The 26,057-nt window shown below is 39.6% G+C and overlaps 1 protein-coding gene across 1 annotated transcript in view; it reads left to right on the top strand.

Annotated features, from left to right (window-relative positions):
* The first annotated feature begins 243 nt into the window (after positions 1-243).
* The window catches only part of LOC139720096 (pikachurin-like), a 159,836-nt gene continuing 134,022 nt past the window's right edge, over positions 244-26,057 (top strand). The window contains exon 1 of the mRNA XM_071631465.1: positions 244-1,046. Coding sequence (XP_071487566.1) covers positions 950-1,046 — 97 coding nt within the window. The 5' untranslated portion in view covers positions 244-949. The remainder of the gene's footprint in view (positions 1,047-26,057) is intronic.

The raw sequence follows: 26,057 nt of genomic DNA on the forward strand, positions 1-26,057 counted from the left end.
AGATGGCATGCTTGTTGTGAAGGAATGACTATATCGAGTAGAAACACTTAATAGCAATATCATCATGTTATTGTATCATGTTATTGGTATTACTCCGTTCTCTATCTTCCATTCTCACTGGGGCGCTAACTCTTTGAACTGCGGACAATAGACTTGCAATGCGGACAGCCGACGTGCTTCCAAGGGAAACTTCCCGCAGTGCACACGCTTCTCCCAGGCGCCCTGCGGTTGTTTCGACTTGATTAGTCCGTGGAGCCGCAGACACAAAAGAGGGGACAAAAACGCCCTACCGCAGGTGTCTTGGGGAAGGAGTCATTTCATATCTAGCTTGCTCGACATTCCTTACAGCTTTCGTATGGGTCTGAGCTGGTCAGGCGCACATCGTCCCCTGAGCTGTACTGTCTCGTTCCAGTCAAACAATTGATTCGACCATTATTGTAGCTCCCATGATTCGACGAAGTTGGAAACGAGGAGCATCGAGTAGACCGCCAATAAGTAGTGCGGAAGACACCGATTGGCCAGCTGGTGACGGAAGCTACTGTACTTCCCTCTTCAGTTGAGAAGTTCTGGATACTGACTGGTGGAAATATTATTAGTCATACTCTGTACTTGCGATGTTGGGAAAGGGCCACGTTCTGTGTGTTACATTCGACAAACGCGTCGTACCTGATACCCAAATAAGCCACGTTTTTGTGTGAACTTTGCGCTTTGTACCAGAAGGAGAAAATTCCTGTCTCAGTGGAAAAAAAGCAAATATTTACAGGATATTTCAGTGGATACCAATCGCGGAACTGCAGCTCAGCGGGAAGGGTACAGCACATGCAGTGAGCCGGGTCACTCCGCCCGTGACTACCGTGGTGTTGGGTACCAGGCAGGTGGTGGGAAGTTCTGGATGCGGTACACTCGCTGAAAGGAAAGAAAGAAAGCAGAACAGTACCATATCGAAATCATGACTGGAATACGCGCTCTGGTGATATCTGTCACACTTGTGACGATAAGTTTACAGAATGTTGCTGCTCAATTCAGGAAAGATATCACGTTTGAAGGTGAGTTGTCGTTTTTCTTGAGAAATTGTGGATTCATAAAAATGATGACCAAAGCTGAAGATGAGGTGTTTGGTTTGGAGTAAAGTTTTAGGTACTGTTATTCTACCCTAGTGTAGTGTATATATTGTACTGCACGGTAATATGAATCTAGTCAAAAGATATTCAGATAAAGTGTTGATGTGAGTATATTAATACACAGTGTGTGTGGAGGAAGATAATTTCAAATAATGAATTTACATTGTGTATTATTTATCTTGCCATGAGATTGAAAGGATAATGATGAGTAACATCAATTTGATAGTTATGGTAGGGATAATAATGTTGACCTGTGCTTGATATGATGAGTATAGGACCTATAGATAATAATTCATGATGATATGAAGAGTTTGTTCGCAAAAACTGATAGGTCCATATTTGCCAAATGGAGATATTTGCGATTAAAGGTCAAGAAAAATAAAGAGAATAATAAGAAAATTTTTGCTTCTTTTGACCATAACTTAAAAAATGTACCTTTATACGTAGTGACCAATGTATCATTTATAAGGTATTATTTTGTACTTTATGACAGAGACCGTACTTCAAAATCTTCAAAAATGGACTTATCAGTTTTTATGAACAAACTCTTCATAGTATAGTAATGTAATATAATCAAGCTTTGCCTAGACTAGTTATTGATTGCCATTTGTCATGTTGGTATGAAATTTTCCTGTCAGTAATATCTGTGTACCCTTTGTGATGGTACAGAATTGTACTTTGATTAAATGTGAAAGTGATTTTGGAAAGACTTCTTTTTGAGACAGCCACCCCAATCACACTAGTACTAAATAAGTGCAGATCTATGCAACTCTACCTAGCCTAGCCTAACCTTGCTTGCGATACGCACAGATGCACGCACTCACTTTTGGGCGGCTGTCTCAAAAGGAACTCTTGCCGTAATTTTTAGTACCTAGGCCTATATATTTTATATTTTATATCATGGAAAACAAATTTGGAAATGGAGAATTCCTGACTCAGGTTATTAGTATCAAGTTGTAAAGTAAAACCAGGTCAGTGTATTTTGTGATTCAAGATAGTGATACAGAATGTGAAAATTATTCAAAACAGTAAAAAAAAAAAAAAAAGAAAGAAAAAAAAAACTACAGAGAATTTCAGTTTGCAAGTATGATATATTTGAGACAGTTTGTGTTGAGAATTCACTATCAGCGATAATGAACCAAAAATACGCTTGCTCCAGATTGAATTTTGATTCATATCTGATGGTCACATCTAAATTGTGCATTAATGCAGTGTAAATTGCTGGTAGCAAACTTAGCTGTTTCAGTAAACAGTGAAAGAGTACATTCTTTTTTTTTTCCAGAGTTGTTCTGTGTAATATCACCTCCCAAATCCTTCTCTATGGGCTCTTCATGAGTCATTTTGGTAAACAGGACTCTTAGGCTGTTGTTTCGGTTTACATTTTGTGATTCATAGCTTTGCAATTTACACAACTGTATGTCTGCCACAACTCTCAAGACCCAACAATCCCCAGCATTATATATATTTATAAAGAACTGAGTGGTGGTTGTCCACAGGGACTGCTTAAAAGCACTCTAAAGCAGCTACTAGTACTTTTTGTCTTGCAATTGTGAAAACCATCCATCCCAAGTGGGTTAGAGCTCCCAACAAACTCCTGCCTGCATACACGGCCGCATCATAAGCTTCTCACTTCCAAGATCTCCCAAGAAAACATGAGAAATTGAAAGGTTTGACTGCCAGGATAAAAACTAACAGGTTCTATTCAGGGGAGATGCTGAAAAGTGCCTTAAGTCTTGCATTATGCATGTCTGTGCAGCGCGTTCTTACACACTCTCCTGTTTTAGAATTGAAAGTGGGGGGGGGGGGGGGGAGGATTTAGGGACAACAGAAAGGGGCTTTACATCCATTCAAAAAAAAAAGGCACTTGTAGACAATTGACTTTCATCATCACCCGTGCCAAAATCCCATCCCCCTTGTGAGCTCTAAATGGCATTTCAATTGATTGGAATTGGTCATACAATCTGAACGCATCCATGACACGCCAAGAAAATTTGTTCTTGGGAGGAGCTGGTTGTAGACAGTGTTTTGGCTGGCTATTCATGAGCACACAGCATTTCTACCAATTAGGCATAGTGCCCAAATACTAATGGCTAATTCTCATTCTTGGGATTATTGGTTTCAAAGAACGAGGTGACACATTGAGGAAAGTTCCTTTTTTTAATGCAAGAAAGGGTCATCCAATTAGAATTAAGAATTCTTTTGCTGATTATGGCTGTGCAGATGGCTGTCAAAATCTCCTAGAGAATAGATAAGAAGTATACTTGATTGCATATGCAGGGAAGGCAAGATTCAACTTGTCTGTGTACCAGTGAGGTATCTTGAGAATTCTGTGACATTGTCAATTACTGTCTCAAACATTCAAATACTCTTTGCCCTATACCCATAATGCACTTGGTGCAGTATTGAACGACTTTGTTGAAAGCCGACATGAACAACCTACAAAGAAATTACTAGCATTCATGAATAGTTCCCGTCTTTCCAATATATACCTTTTTTTAAACTTGTGCAGTTTGGAACTGTTTTATGGTCTACGTATATATTGGAAAGGCCCAACAGGCATAAGGTGGTTGTTTTTGTAATTCTGCTAACCCGTTGAGGACGGTTTGATTTTGCTGCAACATGCGCTTTCCATAGACTATACTTGGGACTCGTCCTCAATGGGTTAAATACCAGCACACACTTTCATGAAGGGGTATGATGTGTGGATGTATACTAAATATCTGCCCCTTGGAATGTTGTACATCTAATCTTAAACGAGGTTGAAAAGGTGGAACACATTCATGTCCCCTATCTGTCTTCACATGACTTCATGTTACCATGTGGCTAGCTATCCATTTACTGGGGCACATAACAGCGCATCTCATGGGAAGCGAAAGAATGCCGAAAATTGGGGTCTGAAACCAAAAGAATGTGTAGTCTAAACAAATTGTTACGGTTGTAAAAGGCTTCTGGCTGTCTCTCTTTCTTTTTTTTTCCTGAATAAGACTCAAGAGTTGAATGTCTGACCCTGACTGGGGTCATTTTTGTGTTTTTGTGGAATGTCTTCGGGATGTTGTGCATTTCTTTATAAATCTTTAACGGCAAACGAAAACATTCCTTCCTTTACTTAAATGATAGTTGGGTGAGGTTTGATTGACATTTCCTGCTCTTTCACAATAGAGTAGGAACTGAGGAATGCTGCAAGAGTTTTCACTCAGATGAGTAATAGACTTTTGCATCTGAGCATTTTATTCATGATAGATTGGTTATACTCGATACCAGAATTACAGAATTTCCTAGTGATTGGGATGAGGAATAAGAATGTTTTCAAAATTCATAACAAATCACTGAGAACATGGATGATTACGCAGCAGCTTCTCATAAGGATGCAGGATTGGGTGCTTATGGAAGCAGAGCAAAAGAACAAAGCAGGCATAAATTCTACACCTAGGTGAAGTTGTTGAGCAAGTGGTATTGTAATGGAATTACATTGCTATATTACTGGAATTATGTGAGTCTCCTATGTCATCTTCCTTGTTCAGTGTAACACGTTTTGGGTTTTTCAGAGTATTGGTTTATCTGCTCAGGGACCACAGTAAATTCCACAAATCTACTGCATGGCATTATCAATTCATATGTTAACTAGCCTACATGATGTTGTTAAATGATGTGAAATTATGAAAATCCTCTGGAGGTCCCCTTTAAGGAAGTGAAAGTTGGGATAGTGAGCAACTTTGATTTATTGACATACATCTGCAAACATGTCATTTTGAGAACATTAGGAGAACCTGAAAGGGGGTTGCATTTAATTGCTTCCGCTTTGAATTAAGCTGAAAATTCCATCCTGAATGTACATTGAAAACAAACAGATATTAGATCACATGTTTTGCACTGATAGAAGTGCACCTTGCACATTTTAGGAATTGTTCTACATTATGACAAAACTGCACTTTTGAGGGCAATTTGAAGAATTTTCATTAGGATCTGGAAACACAAAACAATTTTCTCATGTGACTGTACTGTAGCTCCCCTTTGCATGTAGGCCTACCGTCTAATTTTACTCCTACCTTAGCAAGAATTCTATCCATCAATGCAAATTTTGAGGTAGCAGTCCTGATAAGGTCTAAAACAAACAAGAATAAATGCTCCTGCTTTTGTTTTGTTTTCTCCCATATATTTCTTATGATTGTTGTGGCCATTTTTGTATCTGTCATACTTTGTTTAGTTATTTTTGAAAAAGCCTTCAGGGTTTGTTAGCTCTATTTGTTGTGTTTCTGCTTTTGTTTTGCTACCGCAAGTATAATCCCAGCACTGCCGACTTGCTGTCAAATTACACCAGGCCAGATCAATAGGAGACGGCTCAATAATGTATGGCATAAAGCTGATCAAATTGCCTTGCACCGTCCAATGCGTTCTTGTGACGAGAGAGCGGGCCTGATCCAGGGGAAGGCTCATTAGTTCGGGCCGCGTGCGCGGTGTGTCACCTTGCGCTATTGATCGCATCGATGCAATTTTATGGCACCTGTTTGTCAATTGGAAGTGTGTTCTCTGACACCATGGACTGGTAGAAGAATACCTTTGAAATTATTTCCTTGAACTGTTAAAGGTCCTGTTTACCTTTGGGAGCAGTGATTTTAAAAATGTTCAAGATATCACTTTTGATGCATATGTGCAGGTCAGTTGTATCACAAAACATCCTACTTTATAGAATTTTTGCAATAAAGCCTAAAATATAAGGAGATGTCACTATTTTTCTCATTAAACCATAACTGTAGACGGTTTAGTCTGGAAACATTTTTATTATAACTATTGTTCCCATTTTGTATATTTAACAATACTTAACATCAATTATACTGGTTCAAATTTTACATTGGTTGTTTCTATCCCTAACTCGCATTTTAGAAACTCTATTTTGGAGCACTAATGCTGGGTTTTTGTTTTATCTGCAAATGGTAAATCATGCCTTTAAAGTAGGCCTACATGTATGTGTTGCTGAGAAACTCTAGAAAATGCACAAATGTGAAAGGAAACGTTACTGTCGTGTCTGTAGCTATGCCTACGTGACAACCTGGAATGATAACGTAGAGTAGGCCTAGGGCCTATATGATTGAAATTGATCAAGCTGTGATTTCCATCTATAGACATTATCAAAGAGTTACTAAAGACCACTAAAAGAAAGACTTAAAATGCACAAACCAAAGTGCAAGCAAAATCTGTGCTTTTGTCAGCAACTGCACCTTATGTATTACGACTCAGAATCATGCACCAGAATAATGCAGTGAGATGTCATGATTTTTGTCAATATTTTTCTTATTTTCTGTTAATTATGTTTTCAGATGGTTTCATACATTGTAGCCCCATTGCTGCAATCAATGATATCACTGTGCTGTTTTGCATAAAAATTGATACTGTGTATGATACATAATTTTTTTTTTTTTGCATTTGTTTGACCTCAAATCAAAGTGATCCCATTTCAAATCAATTCAGCATTATGAGCAGTATAATTTTGTTAAGTTTTCACAAATTCTTGCATCCCACTATGATAAATGATATCCCACCCATCGGCGCTATCTCCTCCCCTCCACAGTATCATACAGTTTGCCCCCTGCTCTGCACTTTAGAAATGCACAGTTTCCTGGAGGTTCATTATGGGGGAAAACCTTATTGTGAAACCCACATAGCTATTAGATGGGTACAATACAATTATAAATATATCAAGCAAGTGTAGCAGAAGACAGGAGGTGATTAGATAAAAGTTCAGAAAATAAGAAGAAGAAAAAAAAAAGAATTATGAGATAATCTATATAAGCCCTGGGTAGTTGGTCGCACAACCTGCATCAGTCCGGCCATGCGAACTTACTTTCCACCTCATCAGCTTTGGTACAGTGTTTTAACGATTTGCCGTGTGTGCCAATTTCCCCTGTGCATTGATCCGCCAGCGGATCGCTGCGGTGAAGAGGGGCCCCAGCTTCCCCTTTCAGGTGATGTCGTAATAGTTAAGCGGCAGCATCAGCATCTTATTGCCTGCCGTTGAATATATAGTGACATGTTATGCATTTTTATCAAATCATATAAATGAATTATATGAAAAGAAACATATGTCAATGATCTGATTGCTGTCAAAATTGTAGATTACTTTGATGTAAAACATTGTAGGCCTATCTAATGATAACTATGGTCAGATGAGTTTGTGTTTTCATGTGTCACTAGAGTGCCAAATCTGCGTACACATGAAATTCCATATGATCCTCCATTATCTTAAGTATTTTGAGGCTATGTATGTTTTCATGGCAAGGATGTAGGCATTCTGGTTTTCTCTTCAAACTTTTTCACCTATGCCTTAGAATGTGAACACATTTTTTTTTGTTGTTCCAGTATCAATGTCATTTCAGTCAGAGGTCGGCAAGCTGCAACTTAAATACCAGCGTTGTTTTGCGTAGAATATACAGACAATTAGAAATATTATATGTTGGTGTATTTAAATCTCTTCTACCTTTATGGAGGGTCTCATTTTCAAGTAAAGCATTTTTGATGCTGTGTTTTCCTTTGTCTGTTTCGTGCATTCTTACTTAATTCTATATCTCTCCATGCCAGATGTATATTACCCCACCCTGTTCCCCAGTCCCTTTCCCTCGCATCCCCTGTAGCGCCCCCTTGAAATATAAAGTGTCCATATGTGAGACATATATGGGATATATACATTCCATATTTCTGTTTATATTACTGACCGCTGCTATCACCGTAATATACTGTACAAGTTTCTCTTGTATCTGAGACACAAGTCTCCTCCTCATTGAAGTATATCCTTTGCCTTAATACCTCCCCCTCCTCAATGGCACATTAAAGTGGCCTTTTCACATCTTGTTGGCGGCATCTTTTTACAGCAAAGCTCTAGTCCCCATTCTCCAAGGAAGGGTTTCCTGTTCGCCTTTCTTTCTTTTCTTTCTTTTTTGTTCTGCATTCCTTCTTCCCTGCGTGTCACACCAGGTGGTATGTGAAGTTGAAGAATGAGAGATATTGTAACTTGTGACAGCATGCAATCTACCCCCATACAATCCTATAGCCAGTGAGTTGGAGGTGAGCAGTGTCAATATTGATGAAGAGTCAATAGTGGACTGAGACCATTCACCTTACCACGTATTTGGGCCTCTCTATTGCCAACTCTTCCCTCGCCCACCCCACCCCCTCCATTTTTCTGTCTTCTTCTTTTTGTTGTTTCTTTCCTTTTTTTAAAGTCCCAAATTGGCGCAGCTATTTTGTACCCCCCAATGAATATTTGTCTTTCTTAGGATGAGCAAATTGCAGCCATATAGAAAGCATAACATGTTATTCCTAGCCCCACCTAATTGTGTTTTGAATGACACCCGCTGGACTGCCAAACAGTCCAGGAACTGTCCATTACATACTGTAGGCCTATATCCTTTGTGCAGGGTAAACCCCATACGTGTGTACTACCTTACAGCCCTCCGCAATAGCCTGTCCCATTCTCCTTTGACATAATATTTAGAGTTTTCTGTTCCACAGAGCCAAAGTGTGTGAAACTCGTGGAACAACTTTTACAGTTGTGTGTTGACTGACCAGATGAATAAATTTGAAATGACTGGGCACAAACCATTTTGTTTGTCATTGTGGAGCTATATGAGGCAATGCACTATTGGAGAAAAAGTGCTACACTTCGTAAAGACAAGATTTGGTCATGGCATAAAGATATTGTCACTTTTGCAATTTAATAATTGTATGTCCACCAGTGAAGGAAAAGTAAGGTGTACTCCATTTTGCATATAGTATTCTGCAGGTGTGATCTCTTTGAGCATTTGGATTGTCATGTTTTTTATGTTTTGAGCCTTCTACTACAGATGTTTCTTTTGTATTTGAAATCAATAAGCAAAATAATACCTTCATTTCTTCAGTCTTTCAGTAATATTTGCAGACCTTTGTTTTGTCTTCTAGTAGGAGCTGGACTTGCACAAATTAGTTCTAACAAGATGTAATCCTAACATAGAGCACACGATGGATCGATATGTTATGAATGATGTAGTGCAACATTTGCACACAATTTCCAATAAACCCTCAGATTTCTTTTTTTTTTAGCTGTTGAGATGCTGATAGTATGGGAAGTTACAACTGAATTTTCATATTGCTTTTGTGCACACAGAATTTTGCTGGAAGGAAGATTTTTTTTTCTATCTCTATGACGTCACATACCACCTGCCGGTAGAATCCTTTGGTTCCATGCATGTACTCAGCTTTTGCTTTTTTTGGTAAGAGTCTCCAGGCTTGGAAAGATGGAAAAAAAAAACCTGGACTCAAATAAAAGCGGAGGAAATAAAAAGAGGCAAGTAATTGAACAAGCGAGCAATTTATGAAGAGATAATTATGTGTCTGACAATAAGCCCACTCCTACAGGTTTGATGGCAATCGTCCGGGCCCTCTGGTCCCGAGGGAGTCCTTCCTACCTCCTCCAACATTTTTTTCCTCTTTCTTCTTCTTCTTTTTTTAAAAAACTCCTTCTTCCCCCATCATTCCTGCTGACATTGACTTTGGTAGATAGCCATCGGTGAATGGTGTTTGCAGCCATTTTTGGGGCGGCCTTTGTTTGGCCACGTTAGTCCCAATTTGGTGAAGTGTGTCGGACACCCAGGCGGTTCATCCAGATCCACCTGCAGGCTGATGGTAGTGATGTTGAAATGGTGCTGCGCATTTGAGGGTTAGGATGAACTTTATGACGGCGCAATAAGGTCTCTGATACTAGAACAACACATGAATGCCCTGGCTATCCAACAAAACATCAACAGTAGAGATAATGGAAGTGTATCAAAAGTATAGGACATTAGTTAAAGAGAGAGAGAGAGAGAGAGAGATGGGGGGGGGGGGGGGGGGGGGAGACAAATTTTAAATAGTCATTATGAGACAAACCTGCACAGCATTGTAAAAGATGTGGTAACACTAGATTTGCTTTATTACTTGACTTCGTAAGATTCCACAAAAAGCTCAGAAAAGTTGATGTACACATGGAGCTTTTTGTTGTGGCTCCATGGTGTAAACAAGAAATGTAAAAGTGTGCAGAAATTTCAGGGAAAAACTTAATAATCGTAGACATAACAGTTACAGGTCAAATCTATCTTCAAAGAAGTAATGTTTCTTCCTCCGAGCATAATAACTAAATTCTGCTTTGTGTGAGTGGCAAAAGTTGCCAAAAAGTAGTTGTGATTATCTCTGTTTATTCCAAAACAAATCCTTTGTTGTGGTATTTCTTACTGTCGGCCGTACTGCTGGCAAATCGTAATCACATTCATATCCGTCCCATCAAGTGCAGTACATTTCTTTTGTCACGCTCTCATCCTTTTGTCATGCCCCCACCCCCCCCTCCCTGCACAAGAGGGATTTTTTTTTTTTACAGGATTTATCGCTTTTTAGCTGGAGGACAATACACAGACTCTTTCAAAATGCCATTCAAAGTTAACGAGTGGCAAACTGACTGGCTGACACTGCCCATTATTTGCGGACTGAATGCTGCAGAGATTCTATACTTGTATCGAAAGATAATGTGTTTCGCCGGGGAAAAATGAGTTCTGCGAGGGGTTAATGGATATTCCGGGTGATCTGGCAGTTGAGGGGGAAGGTTGGTGTTGGTCTGGGTGGCGTCGGTGTTCCCTTCGGAGTGAGGAACCACATTATCTGTCTGTCTTTTGTGTTATGGTTGATATTGTATGTTCATTTATCTCCATTGTGCTACTCTTTTTAGCTTAAAGGCACTAATATTCAAAGCGACTGAAGCACTGGATAAGTCTGTAGAACGAGATTTTTGCTCAGAGAAAGCTGGAAATGTTTAAATATTTGGGATTAAGTATTCAGGTTGGGGGGATTGTTTGTGAATGGGAAAGAGTAGGTAATATGTGGTAGATGTGCTATTGCTTCATGCAAATGCCTTTTAATATAAAATCACATAAAACACAGAACAGCATTAGCATCTGACTCATGAAATGCGCAAAAATAAAAGCCTTGCGAAATATTCAGCGTATAGGCCTACATTTAGAACAGAAATGAAATACATCAGAATGTCCTTTAAAATATTGAACTCCTTGAATTCTTGAAAAAAACTTCTGAGAATATCAGTGCTATTTAGGGTACAGAGACTCTTTACTTTCTCCTGTATGGTGAGATCTGTGGTCTAAATTGTACACACATTTGAAGGCCTTTCCTTGTATCAGGAGCTCTCTTCATCACAGAAGTGGCAATAGTCTTTGGCAGCTGTATCAATAAAATGTGTTTCTAATGAGAGACCGATTCTGTAGAGTAATCCGTATGGCACACAATGTGCACAGCTGAATAGAGAGATAGTGCTGAGACTCTCTATTTTTTCTGTGAACTAGTCTTGTCTAAAATACATGTATCCAGAACATGTGCACACAGGCACTCACACCAGGGAGGTATTAGAAGCAACACAGTAAAAAAAAATGCATGGATTTCTTCACAGCACATCAAAACATTGTATCCTTCAGTATTGTGTCAGTAACAGTTGGTTCAAGTTGACAAAGAGAAATTTGGTCACATTGACCATGGAGATAGCTTCATGGATTGGCAAAGAATGATGCACAGTGAAAATTACTTATTTGTCACATGGTTGTTGAATCTTAGATGCTTCGGTCTTGTTTTTTCAGATGTCCTCCATTCTTATTGATATTAACAAAATCACCCTGTAACCCCCCCCCCCCTTAAACAATTCAGCTCCTGCTTCTGGTATATCAATTCAAAGGTTATTTCACCCCTTTTTGGTTTTGGGAAGAGCTAGATGAGGAACCAACCCAGCATATGAAGTTGCTGATTCATTTTTGAAAACAAAAGTCTAACAGAATCCACTTTCGAGAGGTCATTCCATAATGAGATATTAGCCTGGGTAACTTTTTTTGTGTGTTTGATAATCTTTCCAAACTTTTTTTAAAAAATATGGGTAATGTAGTCTTCCACAGGTATGCCCTGTTGAATACCAGTTGCTGTACATCCTCTAAATCTTCTATAACCCCCTTGACAGTGAAAAAGAAGACTTTGTAGGTTGGAAGGGGAGGATGACTTATTGCAGACCTGCCATCCTGTTTGGGTGTGTATAGGAACCCCAGGAGGAAGGGAAGGAATGAAGGGGGGTGACTGGTACCCCCTCTCTAGGCCCTAGCAGTTGGTTCTGCCATTAACCTGTGGGGGAGAGGTGAGGGTCCTTTTGTCAGTCCTAACCCGATCTCAAGATGTCGCCCCTGACAGCGCTAAGTGGCTTCATCGACTTTGATGGTGGTGGCTTTGTGAGGAGGAGGTCACGGGCGGTTGCCTGACATTGATGAAAAAAAAAAATAAGAGAGGATCTAATGCTTTTTTCTTCATTTTTTGGCTGCTTCTCTGAGTGGTTAATGTGATTAGGATGTGTGCGCATTACCAATCATGTCATCCAGTGCTATCATCCATGTTTCAGCCACCCTGTTTCAGACTCATATTTTCCGTTAGCCATTTTTGGTAGAAGCGTGAATTTTCATGCCCGAGTCAACCTGCGTGTAGTCTGCACACCTGACATGAGATCAGTCTACTGGCATTTTAATGGTCATATCTGATTCAAATCAAATCTACATCAAATCTATTCTCATCGAAACCTATGAATAATAACCAAAAACTCCATTTTTGGAGAAAAATCCAGTCCTCAAAATCAGAGGAGAGAGGGAGAGATACTGTAAAACGAGTAATGTTCGCGTGCATTTTAATTTCGCGAATTTCGCGAGCGCCAAGATTCGTGAAATTAAAATGCACGCGAAATTTCTTATCTACATTATATGCATTGAACGCAAGAGGCAATTCGCGAAAATTTCTTGCCACGAAAAAGGCCGTCGGCTCCAATTTGCGAAAATTTCGTGCCTCGAATATATCATGTTTTACAGTAGTTAGAAATAGAGGGCAAAGAGCAAGGGTGGAGTGTGAACATGATGGATTGCTGTGCAGTTGTCTAAGTTGCATGATGAAACAGCTGACTGCAGGAGTATGGCTCGTGACAGATATCTAGTGTATGCCACATGTAATTATTTACATTGGATGAATGTTTTCATGGTCCTCCCTGCAGAATGCCCAAATTGCAGTTTTTTTCCACCATATTCAAGTTGGCCTTGGCAGGGTGCTGCATAACTTTTTTTTTTTCCGCCACTTGCCCAATCAGGCAAAGCAGATTTTCATATTGTTGCAAAATACTTGCCCAAACATGAATTCCACTTGCCCTAAAAGGAAGTCCAAAAATATGAGAAAATGATGAAGAAAATCCCAATCCCTTGTAAGTCAAGGGCTTTATAAAACACTTAATGTTGACACTACATTTCCGTTTTGAGTTATGAGTTAATGGCATCATCACCTTGCAGTTAATTTGCATATGTGACCAAAATCACTATTAGATTAAAATGTAAGATTTTTAGAACATTTTGATTCAAAGTTTATTTTGCTGAAACTTATGTTCATGCTTGTTTGTATTTTATCTACATTAGTAGTCCATGTGAACATGGCATAGAATTGTGCTTTTACCAGAGAGTCTTCATTTCCCCCTCAGATCACAGCAGAAGTTATTTGTGTTGTATAATATACACAAAAATGATGATAGTCATACCAAATATATGTTGTGGATAGATTCATCTATATGACATCAGTCGACAGTCCCGTATTGATATTTCAAATGTTTGGGAACATAAAGATTCCATTCCCTGCAAATAGATATATAGCCTCAAGTAATTCTACCAATCACATTGTCTGAAATATTGTACACAGAATATTCTTCCAGCATGGTTGGATTATACTTATTTTGATGAATTTGTTTTCCTCAAATATTGTACTTGTTTTCCTCAAATATTGTACTTGTATTTCATATTTATGTACCTATCACAATACTTTGCAGTATGTTTGTTTTATTACATATCCAGTCTAGTTTTGCTCAGTTTTGGAAAGAATGAAAAATGGAGAAATACTTTGAAAGAACAAAAGTTCTCCAGGATGATAAAAACTCTGGAAACTTTGAACAATACAGATGTAAACCGACCCGGCGTGTGGCGAAATATGAACAGTCTGCACGACAATGGTGACAGTCCGTTATTTCGTGTATGTCATCAAATTATCTGCTGCATTTGATGTCCATACCGGTGTCAGTGCGATTCCCCGGCCGCCAGTGAACGACAAACAAACTGTGTATCTTTGACAAATTTTCCCCATCCCCATCACGGAATCTCGACGCGATCTCCAATGACTGCCATCGCAAACTTGAGGAATGCGAAATCATATTCCCCCTCTGGTATAAATACGTACTCTGGGGAAATTTTGGGGGAAAATTTCACAATGCCATCTGACCCAGGATAAGAAAGTGCACGGAGTGCCTTGTGAGAACAACCTCTTGTATGGAATTTTGGAGTCAAAATGCCAATCTTGGCCAAATGTGATCATTCAAAACGGGGCGGGATGTAAAAATATCATTGCTAGACGGAGCGATCTGAACCAGGGAGGTGAAGAAATGTGAAGACAAATCTGAGATGCGCTCTCGCTGTCCTTTCTGCGGTTTCAAAGCTGAGGGATGAAAGCAGATAAAATCCTCTTGAGAAAGTGCAGTCCCAGTCTAGGTGAGCGGTTGAGGGTTACATTATACTTGATAAACCGCCAGCCATTGCAGACTCTTGACGAATAATTGATGATGTTACCGATGGCGATGCTATATTTACCGCCATAGAAAGCCACTTGAAGTAGGAGATAGAAGTAGGGCTGTTGTCAGAGTTGTTCTCTCCATTGTGAAGATGTATTACAGTCAATGACATTTTTTCAGCAAGAAAGAGAATAGAAATAAGAAACGATGCTTCAAAGAATGATAATATAAATGCCTTGCATACTTGCATGGATATGTCAGGGCTTGACATTTATTAGTGGTGGCCCAGTGGCCTGGAGCACCTAAAAAAAAATATGTTGGGCCACCAAATTTCCAAAAAGGTTATATTTTGGTGGCCTGATCGGGCAAATAAGATTCAAAATGGAATTTTAAGTTTGCTTTTATGTTGGGCCACTACAGATCTCTTTCCTGCTGCCAAATCTTCACATGTGAAGATTTTAGTTGTTTGAATTGGCCACCGGACAAAAAAAGTTCTTGTCGAGCCCTGGATATGAACCCATCACCAATGATAATCTGAATTAGATGCTCTTCATGTACAGTTATCAGTCTCAAGGGCACTGGAGAATATTTGTACTTCACACTTTGCTGTGAGAGCTGGGCGGGCTGACAAGGTTTATTTTTTTTATTTATTTTTATTTTTTACTGACGGTATTGTTCTCCTGTCTTTTGGCTTATTCTAGTTTAGTTTGAAAAATTCTAATTAGAAATGATAATTTGTTAAGCTTATAGAGTTGATATCTTTAAATATATCATCAATTTTACATTTGATCAATATCAATCATTTTTTTTTCCCCATGTGGTGCAGTGAACTGTTTTACGTTGAGCTCCCAGTAGTGATATTCTACCACAGAGCTGATAAGTGTCACAGATTTGAATGGAGGCTTCTTGAAAATCTGAATATCTCTTCAGGTCCTTACTTGAGGATATAAAGCTTTCAATGGTTTGAGTACATTGCCTGTTGAGATGCACATATGATGCACAAGTGGGTTCCTGATATTTAACTGCCCCGATTTTCCATGTGAATGTTGGCAAGGCAGCATGCTAATGACATAAATATGTAGTCGCTACCATGAAACTAGTTTTTCCAAGTATGCTTCAGTTACCAGCCAAGAGTCTCTATTGCATGGTGTGGAAGCAGCATTGAGGCTCAGCTCGCGCCCACAACAGCATGAATGTCGCGGAGACGATAATCGGCAGCAACCCTGGCAGGAAATGGACAAAGGAAATAGAGTCGGTTGATGGGAATGTGATAAGCACACTGAACATTGGACTGAAATCAAAGGAATTCATGTGATCTTTGCACCCAAAGACCAGCAGTTTTTTTTTTCTTCCCTTTCTTTAACCCGTTCCATGCGTAATTCTGAAATTCCCATAGATTTAATACACAGGCCACCAGGTTCCCGTATAGAACGGGTTAAGTGCAGTGCCAAGTATATGAGCAGTTACTTTTAATACTGAAGTTAGTTTTTTGTTTTATTTTATTTTATTTTATTTTTGTTTGTTTGAGGGGGGATGGATGGAGGAGGTTGGAAGGGGTATGGTAGGTTTTGGTCATTTCTACTGAAAGCTTGTGTAGCTGCAGAAATGCTACTAGACTTCAAGCAAAGCAAGCATGATTTTAATCATTATTGGTCACAACATTTATCATTTTCATTTGTCATGACAGGATTCCACTAGGACCCAAGCATCATCCGGGCCAAACTCTGTGATTACCCAAGGCATGATTTCATTGCTCACAACATACCCGTGCATGCAACGTCTTCATTCCATACCATTGAAACACATTTGAAAGTATTATACTTCTTTTCTGTGTGAGTATTTGGAAAGTGGGTGGGAACAGATGGGGTAGCCAAGTTCATTTTCACACAGCATTTTGTGCATCACAGTTTTAATAGGCCTACTTGATTAAACAGACCTCAATGTAGTATCATCAGGTTTTGACATATCGCCAATCATGAAGAGCAGTACCATGTGTGAATACTCACATCCCCACAGTTTCTATCCACTGGAATACTGTGGGGAGAGATCAGACAGAGGGTGGTAGACATTTATTCCGGAGAGGTGGACGTTTTTCTGACCCATTTACTATGGTTGGCACACCTCAAAACTTCTGTGATGTGACAGTGATGTCAGTGGCAGCAATAAATGATTCCTGGCAGAATCGAGCCATGAATGATGACATCATATCACAGGAGGAATGCAGGAAGTACGATGTCTATTGCTTCTTTTTCCTTATTTCTACCCATCTTGCGTACCCGTACCCTACATACGGTATCAGAATTTGTTTGTGCTGCCGGGGTCCCAGAAATACAGTATCAAAAATTGTTGTTTCCCCCCTAAGGGGGTGGGTATCATGCAAGTCAATCACTTTTTTTTTTTTCTCTCTCTCTGTGTCATGCCAAGTGACCTGAGTTGACCCTTTGGGACACCTGTAACACCTAGACTTGTTATCCAGACCCTTTTATTGCAGATATGACACTCCTGCTAAGGGGAGCACCACTTACAAACTTGTACCAACTAGGCCTATACCCACAAAAATAGTGGTAGTAGTAGGCGTGGTGGTGGTGGTGGTAGCAACAATTGAACAACAACAGTGCAGATGTTTTTTGCAACGACACATGCAGTAGTGGCCACAGCAGCATACTGACAATAGTTGCAGAAATGTTATAACATTAGTCTCATAGCAATGATACATCAAAACCAACACCTCAGCTGCAATAGCATATAGTGACAATTAAGGCACTGCAGAGGATTCATATCAGCAATTATCAACAACAGTACACTGTAATGACAGCTTGTAGTACAACAACATTTGAATGAAGATCTGCAATTCCAGTAACAGTTGACAACGAAATATTGTACCCACAATATTAGCTACAACATCATAAACAGCTACAAGGATGATTGTGACATTATGCCACAGCCACCAGTTGCAACTGTAGTAACAACAACATAGCAATAGACATAATAGCACTGGTAGCAGCAGGAGTGACAACTGCACTACCACACAAGCACAACAACGCACAGAGACTCCAACTCTCCCGCTTTCGACGTGAGATCTCCCGCCGAAAGCACATTTTTGCAGAATCTCCCGTTCTCCCGCGTGAGATTTGATTTCTCCCGCTTTAAATGATTTCTTACTGAATTTCATTGTATATTGAAAAATAAGCCTTAGATAGCACGAGAGAGCATCTAGAACCATATACCGCAAGGGACTTCGCGCTCGTGTGTGCGCTTGGCACACATCAAGTTGCAGTCTCCCGTTTGCTAGGGGTTTCAGGCGGGAGAATCTCCAGACCAGAAGGTACTTGGGGTTGGAGTCTCTGAGCACAGTACCCGGTATCAACAACAGCATGAGCTCACAAATGTAGCAATAGCAGTGATGGTGCTGGCAACAACTGAAGAGGAATTCATTGAATTACTCTATTCAGGCATCATTGATAGGCACATGATATGTGAGGAGTGTCGAGACTCTTTGTAGAGTCAGTGGTACTTGAAATACACCTGAAAGTCATTCTCTGCTTTGCGCTGCTTCAACTTTTCATCCTGCTTATGTCAGCTACTTAGATCACGGCACCTCTAGGTCTTACAGGCCTGACCAGGCAACATGAGCAAGATAAGTTGATACAAATAGTATACAGATAGGTTTGTAATAGTTTACATACTGACAGCGGGGCAGGCGACAGTGAGATAAGGGGTTGTAGATACAGCAAGAGATAGATGTTGATATGTTATGAATGTACTTTGTGAACTCAGATTCACCCTAGCAAACAGATTATACAGCAATGCCCAAAGCTATTAGACAAATATGAAGTCACAACATTTTTTATTTGATTCATTTTGATTGTGATCCATTCTCTGGTACAGAACACTGTAGACCTATATAAACACCATACCAGACCTACCGAATAGTATGACTATACACCCGATATATAGTGGACTGCACTTTTCAAGAAGAAGAAGAAAGAAGTGATTGATTTTTAAAAAGTCTTTGTAAAAGTTTTTGGATTTAGGCCCTATACTCACCCAAGTTAAACAAATAACTTTTCACTATGCCATCTAAGATAACATCTTTTCTTTTCTTTTTTTTTTCCCCATGCAACACTGGGAATACTCGGGATGGAATTTGCTTTGGAGTACTAGTAGTGTAGCGCTAGAAGGACATAACTACTCCACCAATTGTGCTGGACGCGGATACCCTTTCTCTTTGGGATTCAGTGGGTGTGGCCAGCTGCTCCCAAGGGGGATTTTTGGTTTCAGACTTTTGGGGTGTATAACTGGACCCCATTGGGATGTCCTGTAAAGATGCTGAAACTGCCCCGCCCATGTAACCTCGACCACTCTTCCGTGCTGATACCCTGATATGGGGTCATGAATCTGCCCCATTTAACTCCCACTTCCGAGATTACACACCCCTGCATACATGGATTAAAAACAGAAGTGGCCCCATTTTTGCACAATGTTGTATCTCATGAATTAATCAATACAATCTAACCCTTCAATTAATCATAATGATCAGGCAATGAGTAACTAATCCTTTTATTCCTGAGAGACCGCACTGGATTGTGCAATGAAAAAAAAAAGTTTGCATGTAATGTTTCTACTCGGATTTTACGATTGCTGTGCTTGAAAATATGATGGGATTTTTTTTTTAATGGCTGTAATTTTAAGTGGGAAAAAGATAAGTTGTCAGTTGGATGGTTTGTTTCATTAAGATTTTAGTACATCCTTCAGTTTACTCTGTAGGTCTACTTGTGATATCAAATCTTAAATGGTTAAATGAAATAATAAGAGGATAATAATGTTCAAATGATAATGAAATTAAAAAGTTTGTTTTTTTTGGATTTGATACCCTTGTTCTGTATTTGCACCTTGCTTCACTTTGTCATGATGTGACAGACTTTCTTAGGCAGGAGAATGATACTCTTGGGGGAAAGGGGAAGAGAAGTCATTTTGAAATTGAACTGTTGGAAGTGCAAGAGGTTTTGCTGCAGGCTTCAAGTGCAAATGGATAAATGAGAGCCTTTTGTGGCGGGGGAAGGCAATGCGTATTGTCAAACACTCAAAAGTCTGGGCATGGCATACTTGAAGTCCTACGGGAGGCGTTAAATAGAAGCGGACCCAGCATGAACTCATTCCTTTACCCCCTAAAGATGGACCCGGTCTGAGAATAGATGTAAAAAAAAGGAAGAAAAAATGTATTACAGAGACAACGCGGAATGCCTGTTACAGGATAGATATCTGCCCTTTGGGTTATTCCATTTGTTTTTTGTTTTGTTTTTGTGAGATTCATTTTTTTTTTGGTTCGATTCATTTTTTTTTCAATGCTGTGAATGGCTTGTGCCTGTGAACTCTGATATGTGGCGCAGTGGTTGAGCAGTGTGTCACATTGTTATTGAGTTCTAATGTCCCAATGTCCCAATTTGACAAACAAAGCTAGTCCATGAGTGAAAAGTTTGGCAAACAAAGCATGTAGAAGAGGTTTAAACTAGCTTTATATTTATGCATGATGTATTGCACACTTGTCTCTTGGACAATAGCAATGATTTGTTTGATCTCATTTTTTTTTTCACAAAAGCTTAGAGCATTTGCATTTGACCATGATGATAATTCACCCCAATTCATCACAGATGAAGTTAAAATCTAAAGGGGAGTCCAATGTGATTTATCGCTCTTAACCCTTCAAAATTCACTTGGAATAGGATGTAAAGGGGATTGTGCTCATTTCATTGAACAGAATTTGATTCTCTCATAATATTTTTTTTTAAACTCAGCTAGTTAAAGAATGTGTATAGCCTAGTTATGTAGCCAAGTAAAGTTCAAGGTATAGGTTTATATCTTCCTTTAGTTTGGTTAAAAAGAAAACGACAAAAGAAAATGGATTCAGTTATCTGATCAGTTTTGATGATGTGCAGTTTGTCATGAAGGAGAGAAAACAAAAACTGAACAACAAGGTTGTTTCATTAGTCAGACTGGCACATGATGGTGCAGCCATGTCTGATGCTGCCAAGTTTGCCGTTTCGGAAGATGATGCTTTCACTTTTGGCGGAGAAGATTCCCCAGTTTAGTTGTAAGACAGATGTGGGACACTGCCTTCCAGTTGCAACCCAAGGATTCTTGATGACAGCAGGTATTTAGATCCTCATGAGGACATCAATTGTAGATGTGGATGAAAATGTAGCCTGAAAGTTTGCAGAGTGGCATATTGTTCTGTGATGCTTTGCTGTGGAGGGAGAGTGTGCATTTACATCATAGCAAACCTCCCTGAATCATCCCCACCCCCCAGATGAAGCTTTTTGTTGCAGCATTTTTTTTTTATAGATTTTTGGTTGACATTATGACAATGAAGTGCTAGAGGATGATGATTGTGAGCAAACTGTGGGACTAATATAAAAAGAACAAAAAAAAAACAATCTCGGAAATCATTTCATCTTACTCTGAACAGCTATGAATAGGCCTATTTGAACTATGGTCAGAGTTGCTTGTGCTACTACTTCAAATAAATGCAGTGTCACCTCTTTTGATATACCACCCACTAGTGCTTCGAATCTACTCCTGCCGCTTCTACTTTTTTTTGTACTCTTTCCACTTGCAATGCATCTATTTGTACTTCTTCTCTGCTTCCATTTTCTGCCATGGTATTTCTACCAATGACCTATCACTTCTGGTTTTTGTCATTGTCTCTTTCAAGTATTGCACAACTAACCGCTCACAGAGTTATTGCCATGTTGTAATTGAGAGATAAAAGAGCCCAAACCATGTGTAAAGACACCGCCAAGGGAAAATTGTCAGTTGTTCTCTGTTTTTTTGTTGTTCCTGTTTTTGTTTCCCCAGATTGATGTAGCAACATACTGCACACAAATTTGAATTTCCCCGTGATGTACTGCACATTGCCTGTATCCTGACAGTTATCGGCCCATAAAAGGCCCATAATTCACAATACAAAGACGATTTACCCCTCAGAGTTTGAGAGGTTGCACAGGCATGTCCACCAGATTACTGAGGAGGGGGCACGTCCATTGGGATGGAGGGGCACATATTATTGTATCGGGATATCAGAGAGCTATTTGAAGATATGAAGAGATGCACAGGTTGCGGAGTCATTTGGGGGTATTACACTTTTTGAGATGTAGGGCAGAGAGAACGTATTTCCACACGGTGATAACATCAGGATTCGTAAGAGCAAAGCAATGTAGTGAAGAAAATGGATATGAGGACTTGGGAAAAAGTAGTGATGGATGCATTTAAGATTATTAAGGGAAGATGATGGCCCAGAAAGTGTGTAGATTTGGCTGAAAGTCATATCTGTTTTAGTAGTCTTCATCAGGAGTTGATGATATAGAGTAGGCCCTATATCTTTAGATGGAGGGGAACATTTTAACCTGTTGGGGACGAGTCCCAGTCCTGAGTATACTCAGGCAGGGGTCTATGGGAAATGCATGTTGTAGCAAAATCAGTCCGTCCTCAATGGGTTAATGATCTCAGGATAGGTGAGCACATTCATTTAACATGCAAGTAGAATCTACAAATCTAGTCTGCCATGGTCAAAACATAGGTTGATTAAAGAGAGCTGGAAGTAAAAGAGGCCAAGTTTAAAGTGAATTCAGTGCAACCATTATCTGACAATAACACTTGCCTGCTTGCCAGAGTTTCATTACAAAAACAAAAACAGGAATGGAAAAATCTACAAAAGTGAGCAAAAATTGTGGAGAAGTTTTGTTTTGTTAATGTTCATTTAAGTTATTGTTATGAACAAACTGAGGACAACTCGAGTTAAGGCATCACCACCCTAGCAAAATAAAAGTGATAAATGTGAACAAATCTTCTTAGATACATTTCTGGTGCCATATTGGCCCTGTACGCATTGAGAAGGCTCAATTGAGTGTGAAAAATTAACTTGTGCATCCTTTTGATCCAGCGTGTATGTATGTTAACCCTTTTCTGTCACCCTTTCACAGTCATTTATATAATAAATATACCTGCTTTCCGCTAGTCTATCTTCAGGAGAAAAACCTTTTATGTTCCTGAGACCCCAAAAGAGTTCTGTAGTAGCAGTGAACCGGCCGGTCAGTAAACATTCCAATCCGTCAATGTTGGCCCTCGTTGTGGGAGAACCTTGCCCAGCGACTGTCTCCTCCACTCACACATCCCATTCTTCTCCTGAGTACGAAAAAAACAACAACAACAAAATAGCCAGAACTTTCAGCAAGACGCATGAGAGAGATTGTGCGATTTCGTCACGATAATCCCCCACTCCGTAGTTGCGTTTCCTCCTAGCACTGTCCGCTTGTTTTTGCTTGCCCTGGATATGTCTGCGGTTTCATCAAGTGCACTCGGCAGAGTCACATTTTCCTTCCTCGCCCTTTTTCCTCTGGAGGGATATTTGTCGCATGACATGTAATCGGAAATCAATGAAATGAACAAATTTTGAGCGTGGCGAAAAATACGTCAGAAATGGAGTGATGGAATTTCTGTCATGTAGTTGTTTTACGAGTACTGTACGGGTATGTTCTATTTCAAGTGCAGGACATAAAAGGAATGATTGAAAATGAAACAAAAGTTGGGGTATTCTTGCTTTCAGACTCTGCGCATTAATCATTTCAAACTTTCTCTGACGTGCAGTGAGTTTCTCCTTTCAAAAGAAAAAAAAAAACCAACTGAAATATTTTTTGCTTAACACAGGATGGGTGTACAAAATGTTAATGCAAGATTTTTGCCTATAATGCACGGGCTTGACAGTTATACTTGGTTGCTTGCCTGGTGCAAGTAAACTTGTATGTCAGGCAAGTAAAAATACAAAAATACTTGCCTGATCAAGCAAGTAAAATTTTGACTGTAATGTGAATACCATTTTTATTGCAACTTCTTTTTTTAATGTGAACTCTTTTTCAATATGTTTGCTCTTTTTATAAAGAGGAATCCTGAGAATTTTTTGTTTCAGTGGATTACATGAATATACGCATATTAAAAATGACTTTTTATTGTAGTGTTTACTGAAAGGAGATCAGAGTCGGTGAAATGAAAAGAGAGAAAGAAAAAAAAGCCAAAACATTGCATTAACTCTGAAAATAAAAGCCTGAAATATATAAAATGACAAAAAGGAGAAAAAAAAAATGAAACAACCACAGCCAAGCATCCTCCAAACTCTGCCGTGGAATGAATAGTGAACACATATTATCTCGCTCCGGTGTCAACAAAGCCCGGGCGCAGCGTGCTTTTGATTGTGCAAATACGGCGGGACAGGAGGTCAAAATTTCCCCCGAGCGGTACGGAGATTACCTGCTGTAACGTGATCCCTTCTTGCCCCCTTTCGCGCATGGAAAGGCTGTAATTGCTTGCTCTCAGTACGTGGAAAAAAAACTGGGGACATGAATGTGTTCCGTTCGGCGTATAACCTGACTGTTGTTAGTTTTCTCGCTCTCACCTTCTGGCTATATGGTTAGAGCCTGGGTTCCTCAATCAAGTACTCTTTGAGATTTAAAAATGTATGGGACTGTTGAAAATTGAAGGGTTTTTTTTTCATTCTTTTTGGATTTTGAGAGGAAATCTCACATCCCGTTCCCACGCGAGGTTTGATCTTGCAGTGGTGGAAAGTGCGTCTGTGACTTACATCATGCAGAAATTTGAACGAGTATTCACAGAATGTCAGAATTACTTATGTTGCTTTGCTGGAAACATTAACGAGAAACAAGCTCATACCTAGCTTAAAGACTGTTGTATTGTGACCATTCATTAAGTTTGATGTGTTGCCTTACCCAAGGAGTCATTTGCAAGCAACCACAATGCCTGCACAACGTTAGAATTGATCTGAAGGAGTGGTGAAGAGTGGTAGCCACAAAGGGCTCATCTCTTTAGCACAGGTTGCCTTTAATATATCAGCACTGAGAGAAGAATGTGGTCTTGCTCAAATCAAGTTTTTCCCATAGTTTTATCATCTCAACTATCTTTCACATCATAGCAAGAATTTCATCAGATGTATGCAGCAAAGAAACACTCCTTTTGAGTTCATGACACTGAATGTGAGGTGGAGGGAGGGGTGGGTAGGGACCCATTTTTGGCTGTCATCTGGAGGAATACTTGTCTATCATTCAACAGTTCTGATATGGGTGTCCATGAGATTGAGTGGTGATTTAGGGGGCCAACATGCACTGCTTGTGACAGTGAATTAAGAGATGGCAATAGTGATATAGGCCTTCTTGTGACACATACATGCTTCTGAGGTGGCAGTTGGGGGGTGGGGTATAGGTTGGAAGAGAGAGAAGGAAGATTTCACTTGATTTAGTGGAGATGGCTCTCGAGTCGTTTCCGCAGCGAGTGACATCCGGACCAACGAGGCGTGCTGGGCCGTTGTTCTTCCTCGTTTGAAGCAATTTCACGCCACGCTTGCCCTGAATGGGGCTTGCAACGGTGGCTGCACATTGCAACTCGTCTGGCCAGAAACAAGGCAGATGTGTCAAATGCAAGCGAGATTGTACATCTCTTTGCCAATAGAGACCGTCTCATCAGTGTATCTTTGTAATCAGTATGTCTGTAAAGACAAGAGGATGGAGATATTATGTACTTCATATTGCAGGTTTTTGTTGTTGTTGATGAATCATGTTATGAACCTGAGTGGGAGAATCATTTTTAATCTTTCTTTGCAGTCATATTGATATTGTGAGAAGTATAGATCATTATTCTCAAACTTGCATCACATCATTTTTGAATGACAAACAAAGCAAGTCCAAGGTCAACTAAAGCTGAGTAGTGAAGATAAAGGTTGTCTATCTTACAGCAAACATACTTTGACACCCAAGAATCTCTCATATCTACTTTCAAGCTGCCAGATTTGACACCTGTAGACTTGTCTTAATGGTTTTGTCGTATCCCAGCCATGGTCACTAGTGATGGCCAATGATGACCATGAATGATTTGTAAGTGTAGTTGTGGTCGATCGCAAGAATTCCAAGCAGACAAATGTTTTTACGGGAATGTCGCAATGTACTTTATTAGGGATCGCAATCAGAAACACCTTCCTCTCTCTCTCTCTGTTTCTTTCCCTATCCTTCGTTCCATCTGGTAACAATGCATGTATGTAATTCCTTCTATTCTGTCACTCTTTCTGTTGTTTGTACTCCTCGTACACTCTGTTACCTTGGTACTCATTCGGTGTTACATTCCGTGAAAACTGGAATTTCAAAGGCAAACACAACAACTGCAATTATTGCATATGAATTATGCCATGCAAACATTAACACATAACTGAAACACTATAATGCCTTCAACACTGCTTTCTTTACAGATACTGAAAT

This window comes from Diadema antillarum, unplaced genomic scaffold, assembly GCF_040938485.1.
Source record: "Diadema antillarum isolate AM-2024a unplaced genomic scaffold, OU_Dant_1.0 scf00000121, whole genome shotgun sequence".
Classification (NCBI taxonomy): domain Eukaryota; kingdom Metazoa; phylum Echinodermata; class Echinoidea; order Diadematoida; family Diadematidae; genus Diadema; species Diadema antillarum.